At 44.0% G+C, this 27,879-nt stretch overlaps 1 protein-coding gene across 5 annotated transcripts in view; it reads right to left on the bottom strand.

The window, feature by feature from the left end:
* CTBP2 (C-terminal binding protein 2) overlaps nucleotides 1-27,879 on the bottom strand; it is a 79,972-nt gene that overhangs the window by 36,070 nt on the left and 16,023 nt on the right. For 3 of the 5 annotated variants that reach the window (XM_069980074.1, XM_069980076.1, XM_069980073.1), the window contains exon 2: nucleotides 18,991-19,109. In XM_069980074.1, coding sequence (XP_069836175.1) covers nucleotides 18,991-19,048 — 58 coding nt within the window. In that variant the 5' untranslated portion in view covers nucleotides 19,049-19,109. Of the gene's footprint in view, nucleotides 1-2,050; nucleotides 3,579-3,644; nucleotides 3,837-18,990; nucleotides 19,110-21,910; nucleotides 21,983-27,879 lie in introns of those variants that run through there. The other 2 variants (XM_069980075.1, XM_069980071.1) reach the window with 2 other exon arrangements.

Genomic DNA, 27,879 nt, shown 5'->3' with positions numbered 1-27,879 from the left:
AGACTTTCAGGCCCCTCTTAAATTTGTTCAGGGAATCAACCATCACATATCATGTAGTGTTCCACATCTCACTGCTGTTACAGTAAAGAATCCGCATCTGTGGTGATGGTGACATGGTCTTTCCTCTTAAAAACAGATTTTACCCTCTTGTCACAATGGACAAACAAACAAAATCATCCCAGTCATGTAGTCCAGTCTGAAATGAATGTGACGGCCAAAGCACAGATCAGACGCTGAGGATCAGATCTGAAAATCACACCGTGACTGTATCAGCCAATCAGATAACGGCTTTTACATTCTAAGTAGAATCATTTAACTAGTTGCTATGGAAACCCCCACTATGCATCCATAACATTATCCCCTCTGTGCGTGTTGGCTTCAGAATACAGCACACATGTATATGACGTATTCTACATCTACACGCTTTTCGTTCATAGTACAGATATTTTGAAAGTAGAATGGTCCAATCTAAGCGACTTTTTACACAACCGACCTGGTGTCACAAACCAGATCAGAACTCATTTAAAGGGGTTATCCAGTGCTACAAAAACATGGCCACTTTTCCCCCTCTCTTTTCTCCAGATTGGGTGGGCTTTCAAACTCTGTTCTATTGAAGTAAATGGAGCTTAATTGCAAACCACACCTGACCTGGAGACAAGAGAGGGGGAAAAAGTGGCCATGTTTTTGTAGCGCTGGATAATCCCTTTAAAGAGACTGTACAAGGCTCAATAAATCGGCTGCACAAATGATCAGTGTATCGTTCCTGTGGCTCATTAATATCATAGTCATGGCCCACTCCAGTTTACATGGGAAGATGTGCAACCAACCGGCAATGATTTTATGGGCTCTACAAGAGATGCAATGCTGATCGCTGGCCCTTTTACACAGGCTGATGATCAACAATATGCACTCCTGCCTGCAGATCAGCCTGTGCAAGAAGGCCTTAACACTAACACCCCACTATAAGCAGAGACTACTGTATAACTGTATATAGGTGTCTTTTCAGCTGATAAACTCTAAGGCTGGGTTCACACGCTGCCATAAATTGCTTAATGACCAATTACCACAAAGCAAAACTGCATGTGTCCTACTGTGAATTGGCTGCACAGACTTTACAGATGAAAAAAAAAAAAACTAGTTAATTGTAAACTCCGCCTAAAGATCTTATGGACGTCACCGACGCCACACACCCAACACGTAAAATTTACTACTGCTGCTCACACGTGGCAGATTAACGGCAAAACTTTATGTATCCATCCCATGCATGTGAACAGGGCAGTTTCTGTAAGCTCCAGTCAGATAAATGGGATAGCTGCAGATCTGCAACGTGTAGCTATAACTCTAAGCAAAAAGGTGTAAAAATCACTTCCCTCCAGCCGCTGCAAAACTACAATTCCCATCATGCCTGGACAGCCAAAGCTTTGGCTGTCCAGGCATGATGGGAATTGTAGTTTTGCAATGGCTGGAGGGAAGAGAGTTTGACACCTTTGCCCTAAAGGGCTCACAGAGGGTGCCCCTAGGGAATCTATCCCCTAGTTAATTCTTATAAAAACAAAAGCACCAAGTACTATACACGTCACCCAGACAGAATGCACCTTTGTAATGTAAAAATAATAAAGTAATTTCTTGGCTTTTTTTAAAACAATAAGGCCGGGTTCACATATAGTATTTGCATCACTATTTTTAGCCAAAACAGGAGCAGAAACATAAAGAGCAGAGCTATAATGGAAAGATTTGCACATTTTTCTATGTTTGGATCCACTCCTGGTTAAGGTTATAAGTACCAACCAAAATGCTGAGTGTGAACCCAGCCCAATAGTGAGAAATGACTTACAGATAGACACTAGACAGGCATCTGCTGCCTATAGCCTAAGGTCAATCTGCAGGCCCAGCCACTAAATAGTATACAGTGCTATAAGACCTAAGAAAGTGACTATATAATTGGGAATAAAACATATTCAATTGGGAGACAAGCTAGCATTCACATTACTATCATCAGGATGGGGTACAGTTTATAAAGTAATTTTGGAGCTAAATAAACTAGAATTACTTGGCTCTGGAGATGCCATGGTGGAGACAATGATGGGTGGTCCAGTCCGTCTGGTTACTTTCTGGTAGGGCGAGTGGAGAGAGGGCTGACTGGCTATATTAGGTGGCTGGTAGTTTAGTGAGGTCTCCAGATGGCTCCCCTGTTTGCGTAGTAGTTGTGGGCTGCAGTGTGGGCTGTGCACCGGTGAGGTGGGAGGGAGGCGCTCTCTCTTCATCAGCTCCATGGGCACAGTGTAGCTTGTAGGGTAAGCCGTCTTTGGCCCAGTGCTGACATTGGTGTGTACAACAGTCATTGGGATGCCGGACTGAGCGGGGTAAGCAGAAGCAGGTCGAGGCTGCACAGGAACAGAGTAAGCTGCAGTTTGCATGAACTGTGGATTATGGACACCCATTCCAGTTGGGTAGCTGGCAGTTTCCAACAGGTGCTGGGATGGGGCACTAGATGGCCGGCGGTTTAGTTCAGCCATGCGGGGCGAAACTGGTTGCAAAGACAAGGAATGGGGTGGAAGAGGAGCTCCATCCATCACTGCATTGCTAAGAGGCTGTGTATTGAATTCACCGCGTAGAAGATCTCCGCGATGACTAAAGCTGTTGGAGCGAGCTCGGGCTCTCAGAGAGTTGTTTTTCTGCTGGTCTTGTCTCAGCAGCTGCAGATCTGTCCTGTAGCTCTTGATGAGTCCTGAAAGCAGTCTTGCCTGGCCAAGATTAGCAGCTACTGATTTAATGTCGTGTTCTTCCATGACAGCCAATGAACTGGGCGTGTCAAAGCCTTGCTGTATTAGCGCGCTAATAGTACTTTCCGAGAGGCCTTCGTTTCGCAGGACCGCAAAGAACTCCATATCCACAGTCCTCTTCAGTTCAGATCCAGAGAGTGACATAGGAATCTGGACATGAGCTGGAGCTACAGAGTTATCATAGGTGTCATAAGCCATCTTTGCACCGATGCTCTCTCTTGCCGAGCCATGATAACCACGATTTGCAGAAATAGATGAAGTCCCTAGTGTGCCATCCATAGCAGCGGATTCACTGGGCTCCACCACAAGGCAGGTAGGAGCAGTCTGCCTCCCTGTCGAGGGATCAATGGATCTTTCCATCATCTCATTATACAGCTGTCTACTGGGGAACGTGGATGCCTCAGAGCCATACCTGGGGTTGGGCGTTTCTATGGTGTATCTGGCAGGGGAAGAATCACGACTTCTTGAACGCTGTCCCTCAGTGATGACTCTCCCTGTAGGATCTCTATACATGCGGCCCACTTCTTGTGGGTGATAGGGACGTACAGGAGACTGATCCCAGGCTGTCCGGCTTGTAGGGGGCGCATAAGTGTGTCCAGCACGGTTAAGCATTGGGTCTCTATAATATCGAGGATCCTCCAGGGACCTACCCGGCAAAGAAGGCTCATTATAATAATCGTGAGTGTGCAAAGATCCACGCCCAGACATTGCCACCTGTCTCTCGTAGGGATTGCTGAAGTCTGGAACGGAGTTATTCCTTACTGGCCTGCGATCCTGACGCACTAAGTGACCTTGCTGACCTCGGATATATGCGTCTGGGTAGGAAGACACGTCCGCCTTTATCTCCAAGCTGCCTGGCACGATAATATCGCGGGATCTGCTGCTTGGCAGCTTGTAGAAAGCTTCCTCTCCGTTGTAGGTCAGAGAATTGTTTATGCCGGCTGCTCTGTGATATCCTGATGAGACGTCTCCCTCCCAGCTGCCTTCATACCAACCTGCAGCATCCCAGCTACGAGAACGGCTGATGTTTGTATGCTTGCTTGGAACCGGCATTGGAAAAAAAAAAACCTCTCGGCTTAGATACTTAGAGGAGGAGGCAAGGAATCGTCTCAGCTAAAATCTTCTGTTACACGTATTAAAAAAAAAAAAAAAACCTACACACAATAAACAGACGTAGCTGCACCTGAGCTCTCTGGAGGCACAGACAGAAACAGGCGGCTTGAGTTACAAAAGTATCGGCTGAATTATTAATCCCAGGTAATAGAAGATGACACAGTACGACACCCCGTAGATAGCGGTTTCAGCAGGCTTCAGGCACAGACTGGGTGCCCACAACTAATCCTCCCAGCTCTGCCTGGACGCGGAGGGGACATTTTATTTGTATGGATAACTGTGTGCAGATTAGAAAACCTGCAAAGCCCTAATCCTGTGTGACAGAGTGGGCCCAGCGAGAGACCCTCCCAGCATGGCAGTAGACTGCTGATCTCTCGTGTCAGAAGGAAAAAAAAAAAAGAAAACATCTCCAACCAAATCTCACCAATGAAAGAGTCATCCAGCAGAGGAAGGGTTTAATAATGGCACGATACAGCGCTGGGCGGCTTTTCTCTGAGAGATTTGGGGGGATTGAGAGAAAACACTGATGAACACTGACACGCTGAGTAAAAACTGCAGTAGAGGAGGGACTGTACCAACATCACCAGGCAACATCTCGTCTTCATTCTTCAGCCCTAACAGAACAATCTACCGTAAATAATGTGCAGATTTATTCATCCAGAAAGTACAACATAGGAAAAGCAACTCCTGTTTAATATACTGCAAACAAATATTATATGTCAGTACCCTATGTGAATATATACGGAACATATAATGCACGGGCAGCCCCCCCCCCCCCATCCATACCCTAAATCCTTGAAGAAGATCCTGTATCCAGGATTGCTTGAAGCCTCCTCTATATCTAGTAATATGTATCAGCTTAGGTTTACTATACCAAGCTATTTATGAGTAGTAAAGTGTATAGATGGATGTCTGGCAATAGATGAATAAGGAATATTTCCTGTGTCGTTGATCTAGTATTTAGGAGGCTAAAGGAAGCCATTCCACCTGAAGACCCAAATCCATTTACACTTAAATGCATCCTTAGCATAATGAATTTCCTGATCCAGCTTGTCACTACCCAAACCAGCGGCTTATTGCTGCCCATCACACTAACTCACACTGACCTTAATCCCTGCAGGATCACGCCGTAATCCCTAAATCTATATGCAGAGGACAAATATACGGCACAGGCAGGCATCATGGTGTAATTGCTATCATACAGAAAGTTACTCTGTGCCTACTGAAAATAGTCGTCATTGCGTGGAATTCCTCTACATTTCAGCGGTTGCAGTACTTGCCTTGAAGACCGTACAGCGCAAAACATAAACTCCCGAGAAAACATGGAGGTAGCAGATGTGCGTCTTATTAGCTCGCCATGTTGAGATTAGGCGGGATTTAACCCATTCACAGCTGTTTAACCCTTCCAAAATGGGTCACGGCAAATGGCTGTTATGTAAGATTTCATGCGGCGACCAAGCTTCATCATCTACTACAGGATTAAGAGTAATGGAGGTTAAATATCCTCCTTCATGGAGAATTACCAAGAAAGGAGCTTGCAGGGCGTCATCCAAGAAAGGTTAGGACAGGGGGCACACTTTGTCTCCAATTCCTTAGCACAAACGTTACATCATATGCTGCACTGCCACAGCAACCTGGTCCATAGCCTGGTTGCCTAAGGGCCCTATTCCACCGGACAATTATCGTTCAGATTATCGTTAAATCGTTCGAATCTAAACGATAATCGTTCAGTTAAAATGCAGTTAACAATTAACGACCGAACGAGAAATCGTTGATCGCTTTGTAAGACCTGGACCTATTTTTATCGTTGCTCGTTCGCAAATCGTTCGCATTGAATAAGACATCGTTCGGTCGTTCGCAATAGATACGAACGCAATAAATAGCAAAGAAAAAAATCGCAATTACGATCATAAGTAACGATTATCGTTCCATGGAAATGAGTGAACGTTTTCAGGTCTTTCTCTCAATAGCAGTCGTTTGAGATTGTTAATCGTTAACGATTATGCAAACGATAATCGTCCGGTGAAATAGGGCCCTAAACCTGTTCTTCAGACAGCTTCTTCTTAGTAGGGCTGTGGAGTCGGTAAGCCGCAGCTCCGACTCCAACTCCTGAATTTTATCAGGACCGACTCAGACTCCCGACTCCTGCTACTTCATAAATGGCCAGTCATATACCAGGGGAGTTATTTATCACACTGGCTCAGCAGCTTCTCCCTAATGTCCTACATGATTTCTGAGGGAATAAGGAAACATATAAAGCAGCTTCTCCTGTGTGTGCAGTGGATGCAGCCAGTCTCCAGCCTCCATGTCCTGAACAACTCAGAACTAGACTAGATAGAGCAGGTAATCTTTTCCTGCTGACAGTCTATGTTTCTGACTAATTATTCACCATACACACAGAAACACTGCTAACAATGCTAAATACTGTACCTGTAATATAGAGGCCAGCCATAGTGATATACAGGGGTTCACACATAGTGATATAGAGAAGGGTCACACAGTGATATAGAAGGTCACTGTGGGGGCACGCCATAGCATACACACACAGCCTGCTGCAGCCATAGCGCACACACACACACAGCTTGCTGCAGCCATAGCACAGACACACACAGCTTGCTGCAGCCATAGCGCACACCACACACACACACACGCACACACACACACAGCCTACTGCAGCCATAGTACACACACAGCCTACCGCAGCCATAGTACACACACAGCCTACCGCAGCCATAGCGCACACACACAGCCTACTGCAGCCATACCACATACACACAGCTGCAGCCATTGAACACTGAAGAAAAACACACAATATTCTCCTAAAGAGAAGACACCACACTGAGGACAGAGGTTACTGCTATACTACTTATGTCTTCTCCTCCTCCTCTATATTACACAGGATATCTTCATATTACACTGCTGCTCATATACAGTCATCCAGCATCCAGGAAGAGAACAGCACAGATCTCCCCCCACACAATGGACTCTTCCTGCTCAGAAACAAACTGCCAAAAAGTGACCGACAACTTTTCCATGACCCTCCCCTTATGTAATAGGGCCAGTGTCCTATTAGAATGTTGCTCATAATATATATTCATGAGCAAAACTTATTTAAAATTCATATCAAAATTCAATTCTACATCTTTAAAGATTTTTTTTTTAAAGCTGGAGTCGGAACATTTTTTTTTCTGACTCCAACTCCGACTCCAGCCAAAACTAGCTCCGACTCAGACTCCACAGCCCTGCTTCCTAGTGACAATATACTTAAAGGAGAAGTCTGGGGAATTTTTTTTTTTTTTTAAGTATTGTATTTTCCCCAAAAAGTTATACAAATCACCAATATACACTTATTATGGGAAATGCTTATAAAGAGCTTTTCTCCCTGCACTTACTACTGCATCAAGGCTTCACTTCCTGGATAAAATGGTGATGTTACTTCCTGGATAACATGGTGATGTCACGACCAGACTTCCAGAGCTGTGCGGGCTGTGGCTGCTGGAGAGGATGATGGAAGGAAGTGACATCACCATGTTATCCAGGAAGTGAAGCCTTGATGCAGTAGTAAGTGCAGGGAAAAAAAGCAATTTATAAGCATTTCCTATAATAAGTGTATATTGATCAAGTTTTGGGGGACAATACAATACTTTAATAAAAATGGTCGCTGGACTTCTCTTTTAAAGAAATCATCCCCCTTATTAGATAGAAGTGGGGGAAAAAATATATATAAAATAAATAAATTTCCATATTTTGCCCTTGTTCATGCACAGGTTTCAGCTACTTTTTGATGCTGAGAATATCAGACTACTGCATTACTTTTTCCTGAAAAATAAAAATAATTTGGAAATTCAATGGGGATAAGAATATGGGATCTGCCGGGATCTATTACACAATGGATGTGCTATGACTGCTGTAATAAGATCATCAACAGATCATTACCAGTCATGAATCATCAATGCTTTATCAATTGAAGTAACCAATATTACAGACAGGTTGTGAAAACCACTATGGAACCTTTTACTATGATTATCAATGTCAAGTATCACATGCATCTTATATCATCATTTTACTTTAATCCAGTTTTTTGGGACCAACTCTTATAGGGGCACACTGGGGCCGTCACGGTCATTGTGCCGAGCTGTCACTGTGGCTTTCCATGGAAGTACTGTAGCCATCATTGTTAGGAGGACTGGCCCTGTATTTCTCTATCTATCTATCTATCTATCCATCTATCTATATATTCTAAAAAAAGACTCCTAGATAAAAAAAAAAAAAAAAAAAAGTCCTGAAACTAAATGAATTGTCCAAAAAATGAATGGTCTGAAACATACTGTCTGCTACAGCAAGTATCCTTCAATCTGTCTGAGGATTAGCAGACTGTGTCAGTGTTAACTAAAGTATCCATTTCTACAGGAACATGATCGCTCGCTGGTTATGTTCACGTCCGCACTGTTTCCAAAGCAGAGGAGTCTTCATCATACAGTGTGCTACAAACCGAAGGGACAGGAGGACAAAAGCTCATCAACCCCCAAAGGAGGGCACAGCTCTCATATCAGGAAGGTTAAAGGGCACAGGGATCTGTTACTGATCAGCAGAGGCCCATAAATAAATAACACCATGATGAATGCATCGCTGATCACGTTTCAAAACGTCGCAACAACAAAGTAACCAGGAATAACATTAAATGCTGGGACATGGGGATGATCTACACATTAGGAGGGCGAGCTCAACTGATCAAAAAAAATAAAATAAAAATTATATTACATATATATATTAATTAATATTATTATAATAATTCGGCCCATTGTTAAATAACTTTTCCACACAAGATAACAGGAGAGGGGTCTCTTTTTTTTTTTTTTTTTTCAAATTTGAGGAAACCCGTTGTGCAAGACAGGTACAATAACATTGCAATGGCTGGGATTGAAGAAAACTCAGATCCTGCCTACATAATCTTTGCAATGCAGCAATCACTTGTGACTGTACATGACTATTTATATATTTCATCCTCCTTTCTCATTGTCAGTTCTCGAACATGCTTGGAGAGAGCCATAGGCTGTATCAAAGTTTTCCCAGACTCTCTAGGGCTGCATCCAACTTCTTCAGCCACCGGTAATTAAACGCCACGCGCTCTGGTTCGGAGGGACCCTAGCATGGTCGAGTTGCGTTCAGCTCTAACAAGGAACCCATATAGTCTCGTAGATTTCTGGACACAGTCAAAAGCCTTCATACATATTAGATCACAAGTGTCAGACTGCAGCCCACCATCTGTTTGCTAAACTTTAATTCCCATCATGCCTGGAGAGCTAAAGCTTTGGCTGTCCATGCATGATGGGAATTGTAGTTCTGCTGGAGAGCCATGAGTTTGACACCCCAGCATTAGATTAATAATGAAAAGTCCATCAGCTCCCAGTATTTCAGTCCCAATGCAGGAGGTCACCAGTCCCAGGTTCGCTGACCAATATAAAACATTGTAGAAAAAGGCCGACAGCATCAGTGGTGGTTCAGAGGTTCATATTGTTTTTTATTGTGTGACCTGGTACAGATACAACGTTTCAACGTCTTGGTTCTTTATCAAGTTTGTCAACAAAATAAATCTGGAAAATAAGTTTGTAGGAGTCTGGGAGCTAACAATGACCTGGAGATGGAGAGAGTCCACTGGGCACTTACTGCCCTCACTTGTAACCCATTCCTTCATGATGTGCACTTCACATGTAAGGGGTTAACAGTGCTAGCACACAATTTCCTACATGCAATGCTTGTTAAATTATGTATATTCCTAGTTTTATAAAGGAAAGACATCTGCAGCCGTGTCTGAGAGTGAGGAATCCTATCTGTTGCTGCAACGTGTATAATGGAAGATATCACTGTGATATCCAACTATAAGAGTCCGGATCACATAATCTGGAGTATATAGGCTATACTAGGAATCAGGACTCCTGCTATTAAGCTCTGCCAGTATTTTCCAAGTTGACTGCTCAGTACTGGGCACATCACTCAAGATGCACAGTACAACCCTCCAAGTATCACCCCACCTGAATGTAAAATTCATTACTATGAGTCACGGGGGTGACATGAGGACAACAATCTGCAGGAAATGAAATACTTTAGCTGGCCATACACATTAGACGCGTGGCCGCTGAAACCATGGGTTTTGCCAGGAATACCTACTATCTAATATGCATGGGTTCTTCCTGACTGCCCATAATGTAGTCACTACCACACTTTCCCATATTGCCTCCTAAGATAAGGCATGGTGAAATCCAACTTACCTGATACTTTGGTGTCCCATGGGTGTTTCTTGTCTGTACACCCTTCGCAAAAGTCTGTACTTCAAAGTGGAAGTGGTAATGAAGTAGTACCTAAGTTTTGCCACTAGATGTCGCTAGTATGTATATTGTGTACCTAAGTATTGCACAGCTGTAGGTAACCAAAGGGTTATTGTTTTTAGTACCTGTGCTCTCTCTTTTCACCCACTCACAGCACACATTATAGATGCTGTAGAAGGAAGTCACATGGGGAAAGGAAGTGTAGCTACACCTTTAGTAAGTCTTATGGTGCGTTTACACAGAAAGATTTATCTGACAGATTTTTGAAGCCAAAACCAGGAACAGACTATAAACAGGGGACAGGTCATAAAAAAAGACTGAGATTTTTCCTCTTTCCAAATCAATTCGTGGCTTTGGCTTCCAAAATCTGCCAGATAAATCTGTCTGTGTAAACACACCATTACTCTAGCTTGGCAGAGGAAGGACGCAAGCCAAAATGGTCCTTGTCATAGCCAAGTAGGGCCCTGGCTTATGCCAGGTCCCCTGTGGAGAGTCTTGGGTTGGTCTCTGTAGAGAACGGACACACATGAGACACCTTAGCACTTGTTTCTTGAGAGCAGCACTTCTATACACTATGCAGTGCTGAATGCTCACTTAGAGGATCACCCCACCCCACGCCGAGAACCAGTATAACCACGTAGGACAGTATCCTGAAGGAAGAGGAACTGATCCGGATAGAGCAAAGTTGATAAAAGCCTACGAATTCTCTCTCTCGCAGCGCAGATGTCAGAGAACTCTGACCACTCTGCTCATCCCAGGTGACAAGGTCTGGGGCTTGTGTCTCCCTCTAGCACGAGTTGCCCGACACTGGTGGGCAATAGGTGGTGCAAAGACCAAAGAGACAAAAAATGGGCACAAGTATTCTGTCTACTCTCAAATATTCTATATATTCTCCTTCTAAAGTTCCGGCAGAGAACAGTACTACATTAGGTTGGGACTCTCTTGACATCCTCCTCTCTGCTTCTCTAAACCTCTTCTATCTCTCAGCACGCAACTCAGTCAGCACCACTGTACCTCTCTAAGCTCTCAGCACAGGTCGTGTCATTAAAGGGGTTATCCAGCGCTACAGAAACATGGCAACTTTCCCCTTACAGTTGTCTCCAGTTTGGGTGGGGTTTTGAAACTCCGTTCCATTGAAGTAAATGGAGCTTAATTGCAAACCACACCTGAACTAGAGACAACAGTAGGGGGAAAAGTGGCCATGTTTTTGTAGCGCTGGATAACCCCTTTAAAGATTAAAAGTATATCATCAAGTCAAGATCCTACTGTATATCACCGTATTAAGCCTTCCTGCAATGAAGTTAATTCTTTCTATCTGGACTCAGTGGTTATTTGTGAAGCACTTACACAGCCATTACATCTTCCTTGGGTCATCTCCCCTTTCTGTGGGTGGCAATACCAATAGTCCGGGTGGGTCATAACTCCACTCCAGACCACCGTGATAAGCGCCCAACGGACCCCCAAACAATTCTGGCAGGTTACTGACCACAGGGGAAAGGGTATAGCCAGCCTACCAAAAATAAAAGCAGGTGTGCCACCATACCCGTGTGCCCAACCAGCACTGACGTCACGACTACCTAACATCTGGCTGAGGCTATCCCCTGACCAACCGCTACTGTAGTGGAGTCACACTTCACCATCTGGCAAGTGACCGGTCGTGCCACCACATCAGTGGCTTACCACACATCACAATACTACTCAGGACACCCCATACACAAGATATGGTCCTGATGAAATCTGCAGGTTTGGCTGATTTTACTCCAATGTGCAATATTATACATAGGAGAAACACATATAGGAAAAACTTCCTGAGTAAAATAAATAAATAAAAATCTTACACAGTCCAGTCTGGATAAACCAGTAGTCCTAGACTACTAACCTAATGATCAGGCAAAGCTCTTATAAAGCTCCAAACCTCACTAAATTAGGCAGCCATTTACTGCTGTACCGTTCTGTTCCACCTCCTTCCGGGCTCTGATCTATGGGGAGGAAAGGAAGCTGGATGCAATGTGCACTTGGCATCCAACTTCCTAACATGACAGAGCAACATACTACAATAGTTTATGGAGGTTAAAATTAGACCAAAATGTCAGGCAGAAGTCACTGAGGGTCTTTCAACTACAACCTACTAAGGGAATTGTCCTTATTAAAATCAGTTTATGTGCATGTTAGTGCTGTAGAGCTGTGTGTATGTTCATGCAGCAGCCGTATGTATATGTAGAAAAGTTGTATAACAAACACACAATACTTTGGAACTTCATTTTTCCCTAAGGCCTCATTCACACGTCAGTATATTTTTGCAGACTATATTTTCTGTGTGCATTTTTGCATCCGCAATCTGCTAGACCATTCAAAGTGCACACCCATAGTGTCCGGGGTTTTTTTGCGGATCCCCAGAAATTGTACGGTGTAGTCAATATTCAGACAATAAAACTGAACTAGCTGTTTTGTGATCTGCATTTTATTGCAGATGTTTTGCTGATTGTGGAGGCTCGAACAGATTTCTGTGCCGCAATTGCTGTCTGCACTACAACCAGTCTTTATTGCCTCACGTAATAGCAGAGCCAAAACATGCAGACGTGGCAATGGCCCCATTGAAAACAATGCGTTCTAAATTTGGCCACGATTGCAGATGCTTAATTGCAGACGTGTGAATTCCATTTTTTGGAATGACCAAATTCTGGCCTTGAAGGGAAACTGAAGAATCTAACCTGTAGATAGATAGTAAGATCCTTATGACAATTGGGTGGTTTGGACCACTGGTGTCAGGACTACCTAGCCCCTGACCGCCTCTTGTGATAAAAATCAAGGAAGCGTATCTGCAGAGCCGGATCAATGTTCTGGAGGTGGTAGCTCCTTCCCCAGTGCTCCAAACCGCCTGATTAGCATAAGGATCTAACTATTAACTGCACAGGAATGGCACTGACGATGAAGGCGAGAGAGACTTACCGCTTGACTTACTTTCCTTTTAAAAGGACCACCAGAATTTGTTTTTCTTTAATTATGCTACAAAATTAAATTTTTTTTTCCAAACCCTGTTTACCACAACTGTCAAAATAACACTATGTCCAATTATGAGTTGGCATGCACCAGTCAGGACCCAGTTCAAGATCATGGGGAATCCTAGCGAACGTACCCTCCATTATCTGACACTAAAGAGGCATTTTTAACTTGGAATAACCCCTTTAAATCCGGGAGCAATCCATCTTCTGCTTTGCAAGGTTCTTTCTCTACAGTTTTTTTTTTTTTTTTTAAATATTATAATTATTTGTATTCTTTACAGTGGGTAAAGTGCTCTCAAGTTCTAACCGGTTTAACACTAGCACAATATAAATGAATATTTGCGTCTATGTTACAGCTGCAAGTCCGAACTTGACTATGGCTCTAAAGCTCCAAGCTGACAGCTGTCAGTTTTGGTCATTAGATCCATGGTCAGGACTGGCAGCTGTAACACGGGGGCAAAAATGCATCCATATTAAGCTAGTGTGAAAGCAGCTTAAAGTTTACTATATAGGTTACTTGTGCTCCTAAACAGAAGGGCTAAAACCTAAGAAACAAGACACTAATCCTATTCTGTATAACCGCTCAAAGTCTGTACAAGGCATACTCCTCTGCTTTAAGAACACCCTACTGTTTAGTGTACAATGTAGCAGAGCTAAAGGTGTACCAGAGCCGACAGGTAAACCATTCACAAACACAACTCTGCTACACCGTCAGATCAGGATTATATTAATCAGGAACTTGAGCAGCACGACTAACAGACATAAGAAGCAGCAAGCAGATTTCACTACAACGCAACCTCCCTACTCTCTTTTTTTGGAAGCACCGCAGGCGAATGGCGTTCCTTTCTAATAATTGCATCATGTGAATACACATCCTGTATCAGAGGGATCAGCTGGTCCTGCATCTATTTATATACACAATATCCAGGTGCAGATCCTGTAATAACGCGCATTACGTCACTATTTACCGAGCACATCTGTGACTTATTCATGTCGCTGGCTGCATAGTGAGTGGCAGATGGTGCAGCAGGAAGGATTGGGAAGCAGAGTCTTGTGTGCCCCCTACTGAGCGGCCACTTAAGGTAAAGACTAGAGATTACAGAGCCCAGCTAAGGACGCCTTAGTCATGGCATGGGAACAAACGTCAACCTGGAATATTTTAAGAGACTGTGACTTAGGGTGCGATTTTGCATCTTAAAGGGCAGTGGTAGCCATCTTGTGGGCTGTATAAGCACTTAAACACTTGTGATTTAGTATAATATAAAAGAAAATCCTGACCTCTGTGTATGTATGTATGTATGTATGTATGTATGTATGTATGTATATATATATGTATGTGTAATATATATTACATAACTAGGTTTAGATGGCAAATCTGCCCAACCAAAAGAGCACGCCAGAGACTGAAAAAAAAAAAAAATATATCAAATACATTGCTTTAATAACATTATACTACTGTGTAATGCTGTGACCCTCTGCTGCCACCAAGGTTTGTGTCAGGAACTACAGCCACAGGATCCTGTTGCCCTTGAGCATGCTTGAGTCCGATCGTTCAGCATTTAAATACTGATGGCTGAAGAAGTTTGATGCAGCCGTAGGGAGTCCAGGCAAACATGGATACAGCCATATTTGGCATTAAAATGCTGAACCATCAGACCCATGCATGCTTCATTACTATTGTAAAACTTTTCACAGAATACCACAGTAAGTATACCATTCTGTTATGTACCCTGCAAACCCAGCTCTCATTACAATAATATATATCTATTTATATATCAAAACCTAACATGGAGGTTTAAACCCATTGCCTTGACGAAACTTTGAATCATGTATCTATGCCTTCGATACTAAATGTTGTATACAAAAAAATGGTATACTGTAGTAGGAAACAGTTCCTGTTTTTCCCCCACGAACAGCACCATCTTGTCTATTGGCTGTGCCTGGTATTGCACCATTTACCAGATCCAGTTTTTTAACCAGAGCAGCATCTATCAAGGACCCCCCCCCCTTTTTAACTTCATACACCTCCTCTAAGGGTATATTCACACGGGCGGGCTCGCAGCGAGATTCTCGCTGCGAGCCCGGCAGGTCCTGTCAGTTCCCATAAAGTACATACTTGCTGCGGTCTAAACGACCGCAGCGAGTATGTAATTATACCGCGCTTAACCCCTTCTACTCCCGCCGGCCCCCCCGCTGTAAGCAGCATACATTACCGGTCCTTGCTGCACGGGTCCGGCGTCCTGCTCTCCCGCCCGGCCAATCAGTGGCTGCGGCTGGGCAACACACTAATTGGCCGGACGGGAGAGCAGGACGCCGGACCCGTGCAGCAAGGACAGGTAATGTATGCTGCTTACAGCCGGCGGGAGTAGAAGGGGTTAAGCGCGGTATAATTACATACTCGCTGCGGTCGTTTAGACCGCAGCAAGTATGTAGTTTATGGGAACTGACAGGACCTGCCGGGCTCGCAGCGAGAATCTCGCTGCGAGCCCGCCCGTGTGAATATACCCTAAAGCAGTGCTTCTCAATTACAGTCCTCAGGCCTCACCAACAGGTCATGTTTTGAGGATATCCCATACAAAGAACACCTGTCAGAATACCAGATGCACTGAGTATAATTATATCACCTGTGAAATACTAAGGAAATCCTCAAAACATGACCTGTGGGTGAGGCCTGAGGACTGGAATTGAGAAGCACTGCTCTAAAGCATTGCCCCAGCTACCTACAAAACAACTCAGTATGTGTGCCCTCACATACATATGTAGAAACAGCAGATGGACCACCACCTGGTCCATCTAGTCCACCTTTATATCATTTGCTTTTTTATTATCTTAGGATAGATATATGGTTATGCCAGGCAGGTTTAAACTCAGTTGTTGTAGATTTACCAACCACATCTGCTGGGAGTTTCTACCAAGAAAAAAAAATATATTTCCTCTTGTTACTTCCAGTCTTTCCTCCAGCTAACCTCATATTGTGCCCCCTTCTTGTGCTCAGTTACCCCTCCCTCCTGCCCCTCATTTATCCCTTTAATATACAGACACATGCCTGGGCCACAGAAGGGAAGGAGCACAGCGGGCTCAGGGTGAGGACCATCCATCCCTGCACATGCTTTTCAGTTCAACATTTCTGTAATGCCTTGTGTACAGCGCCCTCTTCAGGTCATAGTGCAGCATCTCAATAGGCGTAAGGTCATTGTGTTTTGTCATCCCAAACCTCTCAAGCCTTAGGTCATGAACTGCTGCCTTTAAAAAGTATCAAATCTTTTTACAGGAGATTTTACTTCCCTTAATAGTCTCAAGGCGTCCAGGGCCTGAAGCAGCCCCCAACCATCCTGCGCCCTCCACCGGGACTCACAGATGTAACAAGGTTTCGATGTAAAGTGCAGCATTCTCCTTCATCTATACACAGCATTGTGCAATTGTCAGAGTTACCTCCATGTCTTATTTGTCCATTTTTCCAGAAGCTTAGAACAAGCATGACGTTTGTGGTGGCCCATCTGAGGTTTCCTTGAGACCACCTGGATGTTTCTCTGTCTTTTCAAACAGTGGATACATGAACAGTTTCTATTGCTTTTTTATGCCCTTCTAAATTGTACTCTTGGAGTGATCCTAAACAGGATGGGAAGCCAGAGGTACAAAAATTGTTGACGAATGGGGAAAATTCTGGGTTTTTGTGAATCGACTCATCTGTAGCAGGGATCATGTAGATTTTTCTAGCTTCATGCACCTCTTCTGAATGTTGTTTGCACTGAGGCACAGTTTACACTAACCAAGAAATTATGCACCAGACCCTTTATTTAAGGTGTCTATTTTTGTCTATGATTGTGATGATAAAAGGGACCACATTTCATAATCATCATTGCAGAAATCCAGGTAATTCAAAAGGGTTCACTTATTTTTTGTATCAGCATTCTGTGGAAGCGGACTGGACATACTACTCCTCATTTCCATTGCTCATCAATAAGCCTTGGGAGCCCATGGGCCTGACAGGTTTTTCTTCCCAGGTCCATTTATGGTAGGTACTAACTACTATATACCAAGAAAACCACAATAGTCCTGCCATTCTGAAGATACTATCACACATCAAATATCAACCTGGTACACAAAGTTCCAGAAATCACAAAGTAGTGAATGATAGCTTATGAAAATAGTTGCATCAAAACCAAAATGTGTAGAAACTCTTTGCAAGTTAGATAGTTTTGCTGGAACTTTACCGACGACCTATCCTCAGGATGTATTATCACCTGACTGACCCCCCTACTGATAGTTTGCCAGAACAGCAGTGCCTGTTTCTGCAGCTCCCATTCCAATGTGGCCACTACACAATGTAAGGAACCATCTGCTTCTGGCTCTATCCTATATGTATGTGGATGCCATGGCTCTAAAAGCTGACCAGCAGGGGTGCAGAGTATCAGACGAGTAACCACATGCAGAATGCCTATCATACAGAAAATAATCGGTATCCAATGTTTTGTACGGTGGGCATCCACATGTGGTCTAGCACACCTTGTGTGCGTATTTATTCTATATATTTGTTTATCTTTATTCTGTCTCTATTGAACCCGAAAAGGAAGTTTCTAAACCCCAAAACACACTTATTTCCCCAAGAGCACAGAGGCCTCAAAAACTCTTAAACTGAAGAAGACAACCAGGACCTAGCTGGCTACCACACCAAAGTAATTGGTGGAGAAGGGCCATGGTAAGAGATGTGACCAAGAACCCAATGGTCACTATGGCGGAGCTCCAAAGATCGTGTGTGCAGGTGGCAGAAACTTCCAGAAGGTCACCATCACTGCAGCCTCCACCAGTCCAGGCACTATTGCAGTGTGGCCAAAACAAATGAACACATGAAAGCCGCCTAAAGTTTGCATCTAAAAAGGTCTTGAGACTGAGAAACAAGAATCTCTGGTCTGAGAAAGCCAAGATTGAACTTTTTGGCCTTAATTCTAAGCGTCATCTCTAAAGAACACCAGGCCCCTGCCCTGTACCAGCCCTACAGTGAGACATGGTGGGTCCGCATCGTACTGTGGGGTTGCCTTTCAGGAGCTGGTCAAGGTTAAGGGAGAACTAAATGGAGCAAAGTAAAGAGATATAACTGCAGACCTGTGGACCTCAGTCTGGGCTGACTGCTCACCTAGAAGATAACAGGGGAATTATCAAACCTTGCAGGAAGGAAGAGTGGAATAGTTACCCATAGCAACCAGATTCCAGCTTTCATATTTTAGGCCTTTTTGAAAGTGAAAGCTGATTGGTTGCTATGGACAACTGCTCCATTGTTTCTTTGCACTAGGCTTGATAAATCTCTCCCAAGACAAAAAGGGGGTGGCGTAGGGACAGCTCTGAATGCCCCTAAGTGACCCAGTAGCCAAATCCCTGACCTGGACCCCATCAAACATCTCTGAAGACCCAAAAATAGCGCCCACTGATGGTCCCCATCCACCCTGATAGAGCCTGCAGAGAAGAATGGCAGAAAATACCCTAATCCGGGTATAAACCCTTGTGGCCTCATAGACAAGACGACTGGGGGCTGGAAACACTGCCAAAAGGCCCCAGCTAAGTACTGAGTAAAGGTTCCAAATACTTCAATAATGCAATGTTTCAGTTTCTCATTTTCAATAAGTTTGCAAAGATTTTAGTTTTTCTCATGATGGGATACAAAGTGCAGAATGATGGGAGAAGACTTGATTTTTTAAATTTAACACAAGGCCTCAACATAAGTGAAAAGGTCTGAAGAGTCTCTGCATGCATGTTCAGCGATCCGCTCACCTTCACAGATCTGGTCCAGCCGCAGCCTCTTGACTTTCTGCCTTTCCAGCATGTCCATCTTCTGCGGTGGGCACTGTGCTATACCCTGGCATATCTATCCCATGTCACCACTCGCCAGGCTGCAAAGAAGCAAGAAGTCAAATAGGTTGTGGAAGAAGAAGATCAGCTGGTATGATGATACTGCTATACAATATAACAGCAGGTACATACAGCCAGATGAAGGAACAGGCTCTGCATGTGCAACAGAACATTATATTGTTACATAAGACGACACCAAGATTGCTTATATGTTACTGACAGACATGGACCAACACCACAACACATGGAAGAGCACACACACATTGTCCCAAAATCCCCCTTCCTTGCAGGCTCAGCAGAGACCAATTGCTATCACTACCTGGAGATTGCAGTTGATTGAGGAGGTCTCGCCCAACTTAGTGGGTTATACCCATGGGCAACAGTTTTATCAAAACAATGCAGGTAGAAATACATGTCGCTTCACAAAAGGGAGGGCAGATAATCACATTGGGGGACAGTCGGCCCACCTCCAGTGCTTCATGCCGTGCACGGGATTCTGGCCGCAGTTTTAAAAAAAAAAAAAAAAATGCTTCATGCCTATGGTCTATTCATGTAAAAAACAAAAGCAATGTACCAGTAGTACATTCCCTTTAAATATATTAAAAATCAGTTTAGTCCTAATTTTCTTAATGACACAACCACCTGTACTATTGTCTTTTGGACACGCCAGATTCTGTGGATTGTTTCCCCAACATCGGCATCATAATTCTTTATTTCATTTCACACTGGCTGGGCATGATGGGACTTTTGCTGAAGCACCAGAGATTGTGGAACACTGACTTAAAACTTATGTGTCACTCTGTTAAGTAAAATGATAACAGTGTAAGGGGCCTATTCCACGGAGCGATTGTTCATTTAGGTTCAGACCTAAAATCATCGTTCGCCACCAGCGCATCACTACGGTGGAATAGCGGTGCACGGCGGCGACAGACAATTTCAGCAGCATCATACATTACCTGTCTGGGCTGCAGCTCTTCTTCTCCCGGTCCCGCGCCACAGCAGCTTCGGAGCGGGGCTGTCTAAACTGACAGACCCGTTTAGCCAATCACTGGCCGCCCGGACAGGTAATGTATGAAACAAGGGATGCAAGGACAGGTAACAATGTCCCTGCACCCTTTGCTTAACAATCATCGGGGCCGTGGAATAGGCCCAGTAAACAAGCGCCGATCTAGCAGATCAGCGCTCGTTTACATTGTTGATCGGGCCCTGCTCGGCCAATAGAATAGGTCCCTAAGTGCCATCACTTCTCTAACAAATCTGACATCATTTCTATTGTCACCACTAGAGGGCAGTGTTACACTAGAAGTCTTCAAAGGCAGCTAGTACTGGATTTAAATTTTACTTTGTATATTTTGCGTATATTGTTTACTTTGTTATTATTTGGATTAACCCCTTCCGGCTGCTGCTGGTTTGTGCCCTAATGACCAAACTAATTTTTCCAAATCTAACATGCCTCCTTTATGTAGGTATAGCTCTGTGATGCTTTAACTTATGTTCGGGATTCAGAGAAAGTTTCTATCTTCCGGGTCTGATGCCAAAGTGTGGAGTGTAGGCATCGATTATAGTGGACCTCTGCCATCCCTCCTTGGGCCAATTTTGGTATCTAATATGTATATATACACACACACACACACACACACCTGGAACACCCTACAAGACCTGACATTCTGCAGATGCGGTGACCCAGTCATCTTAACATCACATATTGGTTTTCGTCAAAGTTGCTCAGATTCTTCCATCTGCCCATGATTCCTTCTACAGACTGACAATATGCTGCCTAACACATCCCACACCTTGACAGGGGCCATGGTCTCCAGATAATCAGTGCTATTCACTTCAGGGGTTTTTAATGTTATGGCTGATCTGTATCAATCATACATCAATGAGGAGAGTAAATGAACAGTAAATAAACACATTTATTTAGCATGTTTTACACATGTCTACTAAGCACAATCAGGGATAAAATTGCTTACAGTGTTTAAAGAAGCCCTCCGGGCTTTGGTTGTTTTGTTTTCATATAAAGCACACTCTCCATCTCTTGTCCTACACAGCCATCTATTTCATTCCTTCATCATTGTAACTGGGTCATGTGATCACCAGCCTGACCCACAGAAAATCACAGTGTTCAATGTGTCAGATGAAGTGGTCTGCCCTGGCTTAGTAGAGTTCACTTATGTGAACTCCAGAACCAGCAGCCCAATTAGGTGAACTGTGATGAGACTCCACCCCTTAGATCTGCAAAGCCAGATGCATCATGGGATGTGTAGGCATTTCCCTGGGTGCTCCTTTAATGTGATGCCCAACTGCGTAATCTAAGACAACTCACAGAAAACACATTTATATCCTAACACGTGTTCCGGATGGCAGTAAATGTGTGAGAGGATGTAGACTGGATTTACATTGTTCTGTGTTCTGATGATAACAATACATGATATACCCCCTCAGAAAAGCATCTATATCTAATCATTAGAGGATACCATGTTGTCACCCATAAACTACAAACATTTCAGGCACCGAGCACACAAAAGCCGACATCTCTGAAGGTCATTATAAGAGAGTTGCTAAGCAACATAATGGAGAATTACAACTTAAATATGCAACGGGAAGCGTGATTTTATTAGCCTTGACAGTCATGTTTCCTGACAAGTTCTGCCTCATCCTCCTGCTATTGATAGTCACGTTACACACAGTCAATGGGGATAAGATATTGGGGACCCAAACTAACATAGGGCAAAGGTCAGTTACACGGATATTAGCTTTCCAGCTGATAAAACATTACAACTCCCTTTGTGTCCCAACAGTCACAGGTCAGAAAACAGTGGCATAAAGCATATAGTGTTACCCTAAACAGGGCCGGCGTCAACACAGGGCTCCTAAGGGCCCAGAGATAGGGGCCTGGTGGTGTATGTTCAGCCCCCTCACTGTAGTGCAGGGTGAGCAGGTTGAACATCAAAAGACATAGGTGACAAGCAGGACCTGAGAGAGAAAAGGGTGAAGGACCCGATCACATGACCTGAAGGTCCTCAACCTTACAGTGTGGAGAGCAGTTCAACAGAGAAGTCAGTGTAGTGTCTGTGTGTATGTGTATGTGTATGTTAGTGGTGTCTCTCAAGTGATTGTACATAGTGAATGGATGAGGTGCCCGCAGAGTCTGTTGTCCAAGGGCCCACAAAAAAACAGGTGCCAGCCCTGCCCTTAAAGCTCTAGTGGTTGAATTTTGAAACTGTGGCTTTTTACAACAAAGGGTTTATCCCATGATAAGAATGTATAACCTATATAGAGGATAGGTAAGGAGTATCTAATTGGGGGGGTCTGACCTCCAGGGTCACCACTGATCAAGAGAAGTGGAGATGTGGTTGGACATTGACGGCAGCTTCATTCACTAGCTGTGGCACTGCTAAATACAGCCAAGAGCTGCATGGAAGTACAGGGTCGGGAGCTCTATATCAATAACCCCTCTCTAATTGTACAATGGGTAAGATATTTTGCCAAAATAGCTATACAGCATCAATATAGCTCCATTAATCTGGTCACATATTGATGTTCTCGCCCTACAATACAGTGCCTACATAGTGTCGGAGACAACGTAATAGAGAGTCCCTGTGTTCTTTAATCATACAGCAATACTGTGCTCATAGGACGCCAAATAGTACATAGAGCTAAACAATGTAAACAGTGCCACACCGCCCCAACCTGTGATCAGATATAGCATACAGTGGTCCCTCAACATACGATATTAATTGGTTCCAGGACGACCATTGTGAGACCAAAACTCTATGGAAAACTGGTAATTGCTTCTAAAATCCCCCAAAATGAGAAAAAAATTTTAAAGGAAAATAAGCAGCTAACTAATATGGATACAGCCAGGGCCGCTTCTGCCATGAGGCAGAATGAGTATCCTCAGACGGCAGATTCTGCGGTCTCGGAGGGGGCGGCATAATCTTCCACACCGCTGTCATTTTAGTTAAGTTTAACTTAACTAAAATGACAGCAGCCAGGGCCCCTCTCAGTCAGAGTGTAGCTGCTCACCTATCCCAATGTCCTGCTGCCCGTGCTCACCGCCATCTGGAAGTACCGCCGGGCTCTGTCTCTGACGTCACCCGGCAACCTTCCAGCAATCAGCTGGCGGCAGGACGTCGGGACAGGTGAGCAGCTACCCTCAGACTGAGAGGGGCCCTGGTTGCTGACATTTTAGTTAAGTTAAACTTAACTAAAATTACAGCGGCGTGGAAGATTATGCCAAAGTGCAGAAGGAGGTGGGTGATGAGAGTGCAGCTCTCAATCAGGTGCGTGTGCCGCGGCCATACGCTGCAGAGCTGCACTCTCATCACCCACCTCCTCCTGCACTTTAGTGAGTATACTCACGGGTGGGCAGGTAGCACGCTGGGGTTGGGGGGGGGCGGCGGCAGCTCAGGTTTGCCCCAGGCGGCAGAAAGCCTATAAACAGCCCTGGATAAAGAAAGTCCTTACATATAACAGTCAGAAAGAAATTTAGAGTCTGTTGTAGCTCTTTCTATGTAGAGGACTGGAGCATTTTCAGGGTTTTGTACAGGTCACGCAGGGTCCCAAAAAATAAAGTTAAGCCACCCTCACCTGGTGCTCAAAAGGCACAGCTCATCCTGGTACAGGTAAAGAACAGTACAGGACATGTAGTATCACACTGTACTGTAGAGAAGAGATACCAGACAGCCAACCAGTACCGGCACTTCACTAATAGTGGGATTTTATCAGTAAAATGGCCACTTTCATTGGTCGATCAGCTTGGTTTTTTTTACAGGTTCCACAGATCTGGACTGTCTGTAGCATTGTATGTTGAGTCTGGTCTCAATTTATGATGGTCCAGAAAGGAACACTGCATGTTGAAAATATTGTATCTTGAGGCTATTGTAAGATGGATCACTGTACTTTGATACGGTGCTGATGAAGTGGTAAGGCTGTGTTCACTCCTAAAACGGAAGAAGAAAGGAGACAAAAAAAAAAAGAAGACTAAAGAAAGAAGACGACCAGGGCCCAATTGAGCACATTGACTTCACAGGGGCCCTCTGGTTTCCAGCATGGTGTTTTTGTAGCATTATCTCCAATTTTGTTCAGAAGGAGAGAGAGAGGAAAAAAAAAAAAAAAGTTTTTCAGCTCTGTCCACGAGATACTGAAATGTGGTTTTCAATAGGAAGGCGCTGTAGGATTATTTGCCTTGAACGCCTTCTGAAAATGAGCAGTTCTTAAAAGCCTGCCCCCCTGCTGATAGCTTATGATACATCATTATCGCCGTACAAGAAGAACATAATAGGGTTAGCACCCCCCGAAACGCTCCCACCGTATGTAACTACCGCCACATATTTACAAAGCTCTGCTACATATGGCGTATACAATTACACTGAAGACGATTGGAAGCCGGCTCTCCCCATTGTGGCCACCGCTGCCTGATTGTATTATTGACACGCTATTGATCTCGTTTTCTGGACCTATCAAGACGGTTCATTAAAGATTCAATAAGAGCGATAATTGACTTGGAAGGGGCTCTCCACTATGAAGCACATTGGGATAGAGCCTAACAAAGACCTCTGTGTAATAACTATAGACACTGAGGTGAAATAACCTGACACAGCCCCTGTGACTCCTGATCCTATACATTAAGGTGGTCACCCTGGGTAACATTAGCACTCAGGAGGGTGGTGAACAAACTGGAAGGTCACAACGCCAACCAAGAGGAGATGCCACCGAATCCTAGAAACACTGCCCGATCTTATCCGGAAGAAAAATAGTCATAGCAGCCCAATAAGGAGGTCCAGCACGTCAATCCAGAAAGGGCCCCTGGGGTGCATCACTAGCCACCAGGGCCATTGTTATGTCAATACACAGACAGCACCCTTATGAGATTCAAGTCACTGGAACAATGTTTTTTTTTTTTTGTTTTTTTGCATAAGTCATCTCCATAACCACACATCCTTACGACAGGAACATCACTTAGAATCTCTAAGACAAGGAGAGGCCACAGTTGTTCTCTGGAGAGATAATAAAAGGCACTTAGAGGGGAAAATGTGTTCTGTAAACGACAAGATAAATATTCACAAGGGTTCAACAAAATACTACAGACTAGGAGCCGTACACAGACCCCCCTCCTGGAGCCACCCGTGTATCCTTAGGGGCCCATCTAGAAGAGGACTCATAAGGTCAATAGAAAAATAAAAGAAAAATTAGGTGCTAGGAGAACATTTCTGGATGCAGTGACTACCTGGCCCCTGCAGTTGGTTCATTGATGATCATTCAACTAGTTCACATTGACAGTCTTTTTTTTTTTAATCAAATCTAAAATGAAAGATTACTGCAGTTACTATGGTAACAGACAACCAATAAATCCAGGGTAGTCTGATCCTGCAGTCATATTCCCACCCATTCATCCTCTACTTTTTCTACACATTTGTTGGTTCACTTAGTGAAAAGTACAGTAAAAGTAAGGACAGACAGACGGGAGTATGAGCATGACCAGACTACACAGGGAGTGTTTGTTGTCTGTTACTATGGAGACACATAGGTCTGTACGGGAGCTTGGAAAAAATAAATAAATATTTACCTAAAAGATTGTTTGTGAAGGTGGAAAGTGCCTTTGAAGTGCTGTTATTAAACTCCTGATGTGTGGGGGTCCTGCTGCCAAGACCCACACCACTTGCTAGAATTTAGCCAGAGCCAACTAATCAACTTCTGTCTGTATGCCATGGGCTAGTCTACATTGATTACCTGACTGATTCCCATTGACATTAGTGGTTGTTGCATAAATAGCACTGTAGACCAAGGTGTAGGGGCCAGGGGTCTTGATTGGGAAACAGGTGTAAAGGCACTTATACACAGATTATTGAAGCCAAAGCCAGGAATGAGTTTGAAAAGAGAGGAAATCTCAGTCTTACCTTTAGGACCTGTTTATAGCCTGTTCTTTGGCAATAATCAGTCAGATATCTGTGTGTATTAGGGCCTTAAAGGGGTTGTCCAGCAAAAAATTTTCTTTCAAATCAATTGGTTTCAGAAAGTTATATAGATTTGTAGTTTACTTCAATTTCAAAATCTCAAGTCTTCCCATATGTATCAGCTGCTGTATGCCCTGTAGGAAATTTCTCCTTTTCAGGCCGACACGGTGCTCTCTGCTGCCACCTCTGTCCAGACAGGAGAGGTTTTCTATGGGAATTTGCTGCTGCTCTGGACAGTTCCTGACATGGACAGAGGTGGCAGCAGAGAGCTCTGTGTCAGACTGAAAAGAATACACCACTTCCCAAACAATATCAGCTGCTGTATGTCCTGCAGGAAGACTTGAGATTTCGAAATAGAAGTAAATTACAAATCTATATAAAATGTTCTGAAACCAGTTGTTTCGAAAGAAAAAGATTTTAGCTGGATAACCCCTCGCAGGTACAGTAGGACCCGTATTTAGCAGACATTTATAACACAGCCATAAACATCCCCCTGGGAATACCCCTTTAAGGCCTAACAAACACAGCAGAGCCATGTGCAGGATGCTGCACTGTACAGTGTATCGCTGCATAGGGCTTGGTTTGTATTACAGAATTATTCTCCCCTAGAGTAAAAATATGACATCAAATGAAGCATGCCCCTATAAGACTGAAAGCAAACAGAAGGCCCCATAGGAAGCTATGGCATATAACACTTCCATACATCTCGGAGGCTGGACAGTGCTGCTATACTATAAATTGCCTGCTTTAATCACATCTCCTAATGCACAGAGCACAATACAGCCTTATGGACAAGACAGAACATAGACTGATCCTATCTGTATAATGTAATGATAGAGTGATTGTCCTCTGCTCAGGGTATAATGTCGTTTTCTGTATGCTCTGACGTCTCTCCAGGATACACTATAATCCCCCATGCCATCCAGATGCCAGACCCCCCAAGTCCTTCCTATTTTCTAATTGTACTGCTAATGAAAGAGACAGAACTCACAGGGTACAGGCAGGAGCTGGCAGCAGCAGCGCTGTCATCCATTACGGGGCTCTGGCGGCTCCATTCACTGAACACTAATTGGCAGCTAATGTCCATTGAATACAAGGCAATCTGAGCGCTAATAACCTGACAAAGAGCGTTACGGCCTCTGGTGATCACCGGCACACAGCAGGCCCTGCAGGGCCCTGTAGTAGGGGTACACTAGGAGGACTGTAGATCCAGGAGTGGTGGAAAGCTTATTTTCAGGCCATTTGCAACCCCCACTCCAGGATTACAGATGACTATATTTATGTGTTTACATCTGCCATTAAACTCAATGGCATGACATAAGATAATTTTTTTTTTAAGGCCTCGCGCACAATGTTGCACATACGGAATCAGATTCCCAACACCAGCCGCCGCCAATCTGTTTAAAGGGGCTGTGGTACTCAAACATGGCAGCCTCTTCATGGATTGGCATCACTTGCCCTAGTCTGGGCACCTTCAAACACCTCATCAGTGGGGGTAAATTGAGTTTGACACCTGTCAATCTAATGTTGTTCTAGATAGGCCATCAGTTTTTACAGGATGGATAACCCCTTTAACTACTTTACAACCACCAGCTGTAAATACATATCTACATATGCTGGGCTTTGTGCACAGCCAGAATAAATCACTGGATCAACATCCCTTCTCCAGACTGGATTAACCTGCAATATTAGGCTTTAGGCCCCTTTGGTCTCTTTTATTGAGTTCACCATGACTACTTCCTCTGGCACAGTTTGCCACAGTGTCACTGCTCTTACAGTAAAGAAGCCCTTACTATGCTGGTGTAGAAAGATTCTTTCCTCTAGGCATAGACAATATAGATATAGTTGTGGG

The sequence above is a fragment of the Dendropsophus ebraccatus genome, chromosome 8 (genome assembly GCF_027789765.1).
Source record: "Dendropsophus ebraccatus isolate aDenEbr1 chromosome 8, aDenEbr1.pat, whole genome shotgun sequence".
NCBI classification, from domain to species: Eukaryota; Metazoa; Chordata; class Amphibia; order Anura; family Hylidae; genus Dendropsophus; species Dendropsophus ebraccatus.
The sequence above is the reverse complement of the archived record's forward strand: the minus strand, read 5'-3'. Positions and strand labels throughout refer to the sequence as shown.